General features: G+C 30.7%; 1 protein-coding gene across 1 annotated transcript; it reads left to right on the top strand.

Moving 5' to 3' along the window:
* The first annotated feature begins 372 nt into the window (after positions 1 to 372).
* On the top strand, positions 373 to 2,972 carry LOC135952438 (uncharacterized). Its single transcript, XM_065502362.1, has 4 exons — positions 373 to 1,064; positions 1,877 to 2,049; positions 2,106 to 2,503; positions 2,572 to 2,972. The coding sequence occupies exons 1-4, from the start codon at positions 421 to 423 to the stop codon at positions 2,662 to 2,664; spliced, it is 1,308 nt and encodes a 435-aa protein (XP_065358434.1). The 5' UTR covers positions 373 to 420; the 3' UTR covers positions 2,665 to 2,972.
* The last annotated feature ends 5,694 nt before the right edge of the window (positions 2,973 to 8,666 follow it).

The following is an 8,666-nucleotide window of genomic DNA, read 5'->3' as shown; positions in this document are numbered from 1 at the left end:
ACTCTCATTTGTTTCGTATCTGTAATAATCTGTAAAATCAGAATTGCTATGGGCTGTATAACTTGAAAATGTCGAATTTTGTGTCAACAAAGCGTCATATGCGCGAAGTTTTGCTTTACTTCTTTAATTTGAAAAAAGTGCCATAGGTTGGCAAAAAGATGGGAAAAGGTCACTTTTTTACATTGTACAAATGTTTCAAAATAAAAGCTAAAAATTTGAAAATATTCCGCATTTTTAAGTTATACACACAATACATGAGAACCCCAGCATATTTTTTCGCTCACTTTTGTTTCACTGTGTTGTCAAACTAATTTCCTATTCTCTAAAATGGAAATGTAAATGTCATACAAATAAAAGTAAAAAATAGGCTATTTATTTTCTAAGAATTTTTATTTTTGAAGAAATCTTAAATACAACTAAATGTTGAAATCAAATAAAAAACCGATGCTCAAGAACCCCCAAATCTATAAGAATGAATTTCAAATCCAAGAAGATCATGTCATTTTAGGACCTACTTGCAAAATGCCACTTTATAAAGCCCCCGATAATGAAAACCCAGAAGAGTATAAAATCGTAGCAGGAGTCTATGAGCGGCCACATTTAAAAGCTTCCTACGATTTCAACATTTCCCTAGATGTTCTAACTCAATCCAAACGCTACAAAAGTCTAAAACCTCTGGTTATATTTCAAATACTGGGCGAACGCCGTAGTTATGGCTTTTTAAAAAAATTTGCCATTTTACGTTTGGAGGCAAATTTAAAAAAACAATTTTGCATATTTTGCAAATTGATCGAGTGTAAGGAAAATAAAGCTAAACCAAGTGATGAATTGTCGCATAGCATATTTAGTTGGAATTGGAATGACTTTCTAACACGTCGAAGACTTAAAAATTTTGTATGGGTTGATGTCCTCTTAAGAACAGAAGAGAATTGTTTGCATATCTATAAATTTCAAAAGGATTTGGAACAATTGCAATTGTTTGTTGGAAAAATATTTGATGGATTATTTTCGAATATGGGAGAAGAAGATCTCGATATTTATCAACATATTAAAAAGCCAATAGAGTAAGTTTTTTTTAAACATAATTTGTAGTTTTAAATAAAAGTAAAACAAGTAAGAAAGTATGTTCGGTCAAGCCAGACCATATAATACCCTACACTAAGTAAATGAGCAAAAACATTTTGCTTTTAAAATTTAAATAATTTATAGTCGTGAGTGATTTTCTAAATGGGTCTTATATGGGAGCTATGACCAATTATGGACCGATCATAATAAAATTTTGTGAATTTCGTATATATAAAACTTAGTTGGAGCAAAATTTTTGTAGATACCTATATAAATTTAACATTTATGACTGATAAAGTCCATTTTCGGGAGGACCGATTTCTGCCAGTTTCAATAGGCTCCGTCGTTGGGCCGCAAAAATTATATGTACCAAATTTTATCCAAATTTCTTCAAAATTGCGACCTGTACTCTGCGCACAAGGTTTACATGGACAGCCGACCAGCCAGCTAGACAGACGGACGGACATCGTTTAATCGACTCAGAAAGTGATTCTTAGTCGATCGGTATACTTTATGGTGGTGTAGGGCATAGAATAAACACATAGAACGGAAGGAGAGAGTAATATATATGGAAAAATTACTCTCTTTTCACACGTACGGGTGATACAATAACAAAATACATGCAATACATTCTCATGAATTAGGTTTTTGACAACCGACTTAGGTTTTGGCTCTCAGTTACCTATCTAGTTATTGTCTATGGTGTAGGGTATAATTAAGTAATTTTTGTAACTCGATTGTCTTCTTAAGCTTTATGTGCTAATGAATATGAATCCAAGTTATCATAAAATAACAACTGTATTTATAATAGTGAATCAAAAAAAGTCCTCCATACAACGGATTATGTGGAAGATGAACTTTATGAAAATACTAAAGATTTGAAACAACTGATACACAAAGAATGCTTTATTTCAAATCCCAAACGCGATTCAGAAGAGAAATTTCTCAAAACTCACTTGGAAAATCGGATTTGGAATAGCCACAGTAAGTAATACAATAAAACCTATAAATTCCCCAAGGTAAAATCCAACCTTATTCAGTATGGGATCCCATTGAAGTGCGATTTCAATTAAATTGGTGCCACAATATTGTCAAACAAAATCAACATAGGATGGATAATAACCTAGACAAATATCAAACTGATATTGGTCACTATAGGCAATTGCTCGAATTAGAAACGTTCATTGTTGGCAATTGTATGGATTACTGTTACTCATCCATAGAAGTTTATAAAAATTGTATAAATGAACTTCAAGATAAATTTGACAAAGAATTTGATGTAATGGAGAATAGACTAACGTACAAACGTATACAAATTGATAAATTACGGGAACAACGAACATTTTTGTCATATGAAATAGAACGATTTCACGAGAAGGAAGAGGCGATGCGTTGGCGAATCGAACGTGAAGAGCTGAAAAAAGAACTACAAAGAGTGGTGAGTACAAATATTTTTCATAGTTTGATCAATTAAATAAAATGAATTGATATTGTTTGCTTTCTTAGAGAGAAGCTGAAGAACTAGCTGCCAAACAAATGTTTAAGAAAAAAGGACAGAAAGGAGAGGAAGCTTCCAAAAATTCCAAAACTAGCAAATAGTCACGAATTATCAAATGAGAATTTAAACAAAATAGACGGTTAGGTCAGTTAATTCATTAGCTGAAACACGACTATAACTGCAGCCAGCAGCATTTGTAGTCGTGTAGTCTTGTAGCGTGCTGTCTTCAATGTGTTTATGCATTATATTTTACGAACAAACAAAGCAATCTTAACATTTGTTTGTGATTGGCCAGGAAGAAGAAAATACAAACAACAATATACAAATGACAATAAAATCCGCACCGCTTCTTTTAATTTGCATTTTCTCTAAAAAACGGGTGCAAACTTTTGCACATTTTTTCTTTTTTTAATACGGCTGGTAGCATTTCTTCATCTCTGAGTAAATGTAAAATCGCTCCAAAGAACAAATGTAAAAAGGCCCCAAAGGTGCCCTTTATTATTTTTTGGGGTAATTTTTCGTTTTCCATATTGGGGCCATATTTCCTGGGGCCATAATTCGCAGCGCCGTATGAAAACATTAACCAACAACTAGAACATAAATAAAATCTTACAAACTATGTATACCACCGTTTGTTCCAAAGATGTAACTTTCATTCATTCAACATTTTTAAAATTAAAATTTATAGAATTTGAAAAATATTTTTTTAAAGCTTTGGGAAATGGGAAACTTAAGCGTTTAAAGACATAATTATGTACGTTTACTTCTTATAATTTTCGGGATTTTAGGTTTCCCGAAAATCCCGACCCAAATTCCGAACCGCGGGATTTTCAAAAATCAGTCCCGATTAACATCTCTACTTACAACGCTACGCCAAAAATTTAAGGAGTTGTCGTACACATACTTGAACTTATAAAAAATAGTCAAATCCAAAGTTTTAAAAAATTCGGAGCAAGGATTCGTTTTCTTACCATATATCCTGAAATGAAATGCTTTAAAATTTAAAAAAATAAATCAAAATGTTGCACAATATTTTTGTGGAACATATTTTGTATGCTACTTTAGCTATAGCATCGACTGAAGTCGACTCGCCTTCTTTTCGTGCGCTGTGATGCTTCTTCATAACTTAATTTGGGTCGACCTTTGCAATTGTTTGTACTTGGAACCTATACCAAACGCTTACTCAAACTGAATTCGTATAAGTTAAATTAAAATAACTCACAGCACAAACTTCTTCACTAAATAAATCAGTATCTAGCCAATCACTCGACTCAGCTTCAAATCTGCTTCTAGTACGCGAGTATTTCTTCCAATATTTGTTGAATTTTAAAAGTGTAAATATTATTTTTGCTCCTCAGAATACAATACATAATTCCAGAGACCGAAAATACCGGGTTCATTTTCATTTCAATGGTAAATTCTCATTCGCAGCCATTTAAAAATAATTTTTTGTGATATATCACGGAGAACATTTTAGGTTTGGGGTTGAGAGAAACAGAAAAGAAACAAACGCAAATAATCTGGATGAGTGATTTATAATTTATTTTTTTCGTAAAGGTCAGATTGTGACTTTTATTTGCGAACATGAAAAATAAATCGCAAAAATGCATTTGATGCAAATCAACGCTTAACCCTCCGTTAGTCGCAATCATTTTCAATCGAAACTGTCGCCATGTATCAAATTGATATCAATAAAAAAAGACGCGTTTCAAAAATAATCTCTTGACTTTTTATTTCGAAAACATAAAAACAATATTAAATGCAATGTATTTAAAAGAGTGATACAAAAAAAAATTGCAGTAAAAATATTATTTTATCAAAAAATAGCTTAAAATTTAGGGTGATTAAAAAAATTTACAATAAAAAATGTTTGTCTGTATCAACCAGATCAGTTGCGAGTAACGGAGGATTAAATATGTATATAAAATGTATCAAAAGATTAATAACAATTTAAAAAAACCTTGTTACTCAGACTTCATACTTATCATATTATTTCCATAATTTGTCAAAAATTACTAATACAGTAATTTTGACTTACCTGCACAATCAACTTTGCACTACATTTTGTGCAGGTGAGTTAAAAATGCAGTTAACCTCAATGCACTTACCTGCTCATTGATGCTGGTAAGTGCATTTACAGTTTACTGCCCAAAAAAGCAGCTAACGGCAAATAATTTACACGAAGCTTTGTGATTTTTCCGTCTAAAAATAACGTCAAATTGATATTTTAGCTACTTTTAAAATTATTAAGAAGTGTACAACATATTTTTTCATTAAAAATCGTATTTTTCTTATTTGTTTTGATTTAATTTTGTATTAGGCAGCTAAATTAAATTTTTTTCATGAAAACCATTTATAGCTTCCAAAAGTATTATGCACTTATCTTAAATGTGCAGGTATGAACAATGCACTTAAATTAACGAATTTATATGGAGTTTGGTAAATAAATATACAAAACACTAGTTTTGTACACTTATATGCAAAATGCTCTTAAGTGAAAGGCAGGTAAGTCAAAACTTACCTGCCTAACTTAATATGTTATTGTATGTAAATAAAAGAGAACAACAAATAAGAACAAAAACAAATGAATTGTTTATCTCACACAAAACCATTAAAAAACAACAAAAACGAATAAAGGTCATACCAAACCATTTAAATAAAAATCATTTTAAATTTTTTATCACAAAAATATAAATCACAATTTGGGTTTTTTTGTATATGGAAGAGTTATTTTCGATCTCTGCATAATTCCCTTAGGAAACGTGCTATATATTGTTTAATGCATTCATCACAGTACTTGTTTTATTTTGTTTTACCTCTACCCAGAGGTGGAAAATATCACAAATCTTGAAGGGATGTTGACACTAAAAAACATTTACCAAAAAAATTGGGGCAAGTAGGGGCAGCTGAATTTTATATATGTCATAATACATACTCGTGGCTAGAGTGGTCAAACCGGTTTTCGAATTATTCGAAAAACCGGTTATTTTCCAATTTTCCGGTTTTTTTAAACCGGTTTTTACAAAAGGACGGTTTTCGAGTTATTCGACAAACCGGTTTTTTTGTCTCGAATTATTCGACAAAATCGAATATTTTTTTAATTTATTTTAAGATTTTGCGATTACTTTTAATAATTAGTGATTACTTTACACAGCACTTTTCTTCTAAATTTGTAATATGATTTCATGTTCAATGCCATTAACAAGTTATACATCAAGTACTAGGCGCAGTCGCGCGTTATTGTAATTTTTTCAGGGTCATTTTTGTTTTATGCCTTTGAAAATTTTGCGTCTGTTTGATTTAGCTTCGCATAACGGTTCCTGTTCTACGTAGTTTATACCAACCGCTTGTCTTTTAAATTGGAGTATATCATAAAAAGTCATTGATATGGTACAGTATTGTCACTACTGATTTTAATAACAAGATTTAATCTTTCCAGCTTCCTATACGTAGATATAGGTTTAGAATATATTGAATGTGACTCGCAAAATTTAGAAGCTCAGCTCAGTTTAACAGTAAAAGAAGTTCGAAATCCACAAAAAAAATAGTATTACAACAACTAGCGACTTAAAACCAGATTTTGATTACTTGGAAAATTTTTCAAAAAGTTAAAATAAAGTAAATCTTTTATACAATGCAATTTCAACTATAAGTGAACGTGTTATTTCTGTTACTTTTTTAATCAAAAATAAATTGAGGAATCCTGTGTCCTCAAATATTATTTTAAAAAACATAACTAACTATTAGTATGTGTTAATATTATATTAATATAGTATGTATATCATTTCTTTTGATTTAAAATAGTAAATAAATTTAAAGTTGTGTTAAATAAATTTTATTTAATTTAAATACATTTTTAAAAGACTGAATGATTTTTTAATTAGTTTTAATAAAAAAAAAAATATTTAAGCTTAATTTATACCTCAATTCATAAATTGACAAAAAATTTAAAAACCGGTTATTCGAACCAGTTTTTGATTGAAAAAACCGAAAACCGGTTTTTAAAAATTACGCTTTTTCGAATTATTCTTGGAATATGTCGAATATTTGATCACTCTACTCGTGGCAATAATATCTAAAAAAATTGGAAAAGTAATTTTTGATATATTTTTTTAATTCACTTATAAAATTTGTCTCTGTTGAAAAATGTTAACTTTGTATTACAACTACCTCTTAGCTAACGGTACTATACATATGATCAATATTTGTAAACAATACCACTGTTGCAAATTTAATTAGATTTCGGACTTTATAGCATTTTCTCATGCTATTCTTTAAATTCACTATGTTGCATACAAACTATAACTTTGAGCCACTATAACTTCAAAACTACCAAATAGTTTTCATTAAAATTTGTAATATAATCTATTTGAAGTCTTTTCTGTTGAAATATTAAAAAAAAATAATTAAATTCGTACATAAGTTTTAACCATTTTTGGTCAAGCTCAAAATACTGTGCGACGCCGATTGTGAATTGGGCAATAGTTACTTGATATATTTGCTCTTTCCATCGAAATTAAGTTTTACTTTTACAATAACCTCAACATCAACACTTCAGTTGTTTTTATGTAACTTTACTTCACTTTTCATAATTAATGATTGTTTTGGAACTACACTTGTGTTTTTGATTACACAAGCACAGTTATTTACCGCTTAACATTTGTTGCATGCAACACATACAGAAGCTGTTAACAGCCAAACAACAAAAACCACTAAAAGGCAACATTTGGATAAAAATGATGACATCATCATGTAGCACAGATTTTCAATAAAACATTTTCGAATGGGCGAACAGAAAATTAAGCACAACGACCGATGCCAACATTTCCAACATTCGAAGAACATGAGGAATAACAACAAAATACTCGAACACGGGCACACATACAGAATGAAAAAAAAAAAGACGGCATGCAACATATGTACATACATACAAAAGCCCTTTTTTAATGGCTCTAAAAAGTATAGAATTCTATGAAAGATTATACAATAATGGTTCTACCATATAAAAACGACAACAATAAGCAACACCATCATCAACATCGTCGTCGTCATGGTCTTTGTCAATATATTTTGTGTAGAACAATCATTAGTCGTTCTTGTTTTTTTTTTTAACACTAACACATTTGGAGGAAGAGTGTGAGCCACACAGCTATTGTTCTGTTAAGTTGGAAAACTATAAACTAAATATTCTCAAAAGAAGTTCTTCTTTTTTAGCTAACAAAACTTTAGCTTGAATTAGGAACCGATTGTTATTCATTTTTATAGGGTCATGTTGATGGTGTTGCACTTAACAAACAAAAATATATATATATGCCTTGAGGCATCAATAGGGCTGAAGGTTTCAGCGATTAGAAAATGCAACAGGAACACAGCAAATAACAGTGAGTAGACATTTAAAGATACAATAATCCCTTTCAACTAGCACCACAAAAAAACCAAGATACTAAGCACCAACAAGAAACTGTGTTGCAAATATGGGCCCTTTTTATTTGTCTGAGGCATGAACGTGAGACCATTTCTTCACAAACAAATGTAGTAGCAGCATTGCAGACACAAAGTTGCTTTACCAACAAGAATGAAGAACAACGACAGAGGTTGAACATGTTGAACACAATCAACCGCAACATAATGTTTGCCATTGAAATTGTAGCTTCAACATGTTGAAAAAAAAAAAAATAAAGCATCAAAACGAAACACAAAAAGGACAGACTCATCAGTCGTCACGTTTACCGCACAGCACTTGCTGTATTATGTCTTGCACCACAAAAGGTTGCATGCTTTTTAGCCCTTCTTGAATTTAATATGTTGGAATTTACTAAATTGACACGTTTTTCATGCAACAAAAGTGTTTTTAATTGTGTTCCTACGTGAAGTACAGAATTGGAAAATAATATAAGAAACGTGTGTAAATAAAAGATCAATAAATTGCCATAAAAGTTCGATGAATGAAAAACTAATGATTTCTTGAGAGTTCAGTTTTTGTATGATCCTTGAAATGCATTTCAGCTGACCTTCTAAATGAGGCGGTAAGAAGTTATTGGCATTGATTGTTGTCAATTTCATTGATAGTTGGTGGCCTTATAGTTAATCCTGAATTCACTGA

The sequence above is a fragment of the Calliphora vicina genome, chromosome 2 (assembly GCF_958450345.1).
Source record: "Calliphora vicina chromosome 2, idCalVici1.1, whole genome shotgun sequence".
Taxonomy (NCBI): Eukaryota; Metazoa; Arthropoda; class Insecta; order Diptera; family Calliphoridae; genus Calliphora; species Calliphora vicina.
This window is presented reverse-complemented; position numbering and strand designations above follow the sequence as displayed.

Excerpts from the sequence above, each read along its gene's own strand:
- LOC135952438 (XM_065502362.1), top strand. The coding sequence starts at position 421 with ATGTTGAAATCAAATAAAAAACCGATGCTCAAGAACCCCCAAATCTAT. Across the intron at positions 1,065-1,876 it reads CATATTAAAAAGCCAATAGA|TGAATCAAAAAAAGTCCTCC; the intron begins GTAAGTTTTTTT and ends TATTTATAATAG. Across the intron at positions 2,050-2,105 it reads TCGGATTTGGAATAGCCACA|TATGGGATCCCATTGAAGTG; the intron begins GTAAGTAATACA and ends AACCTTATTCAG.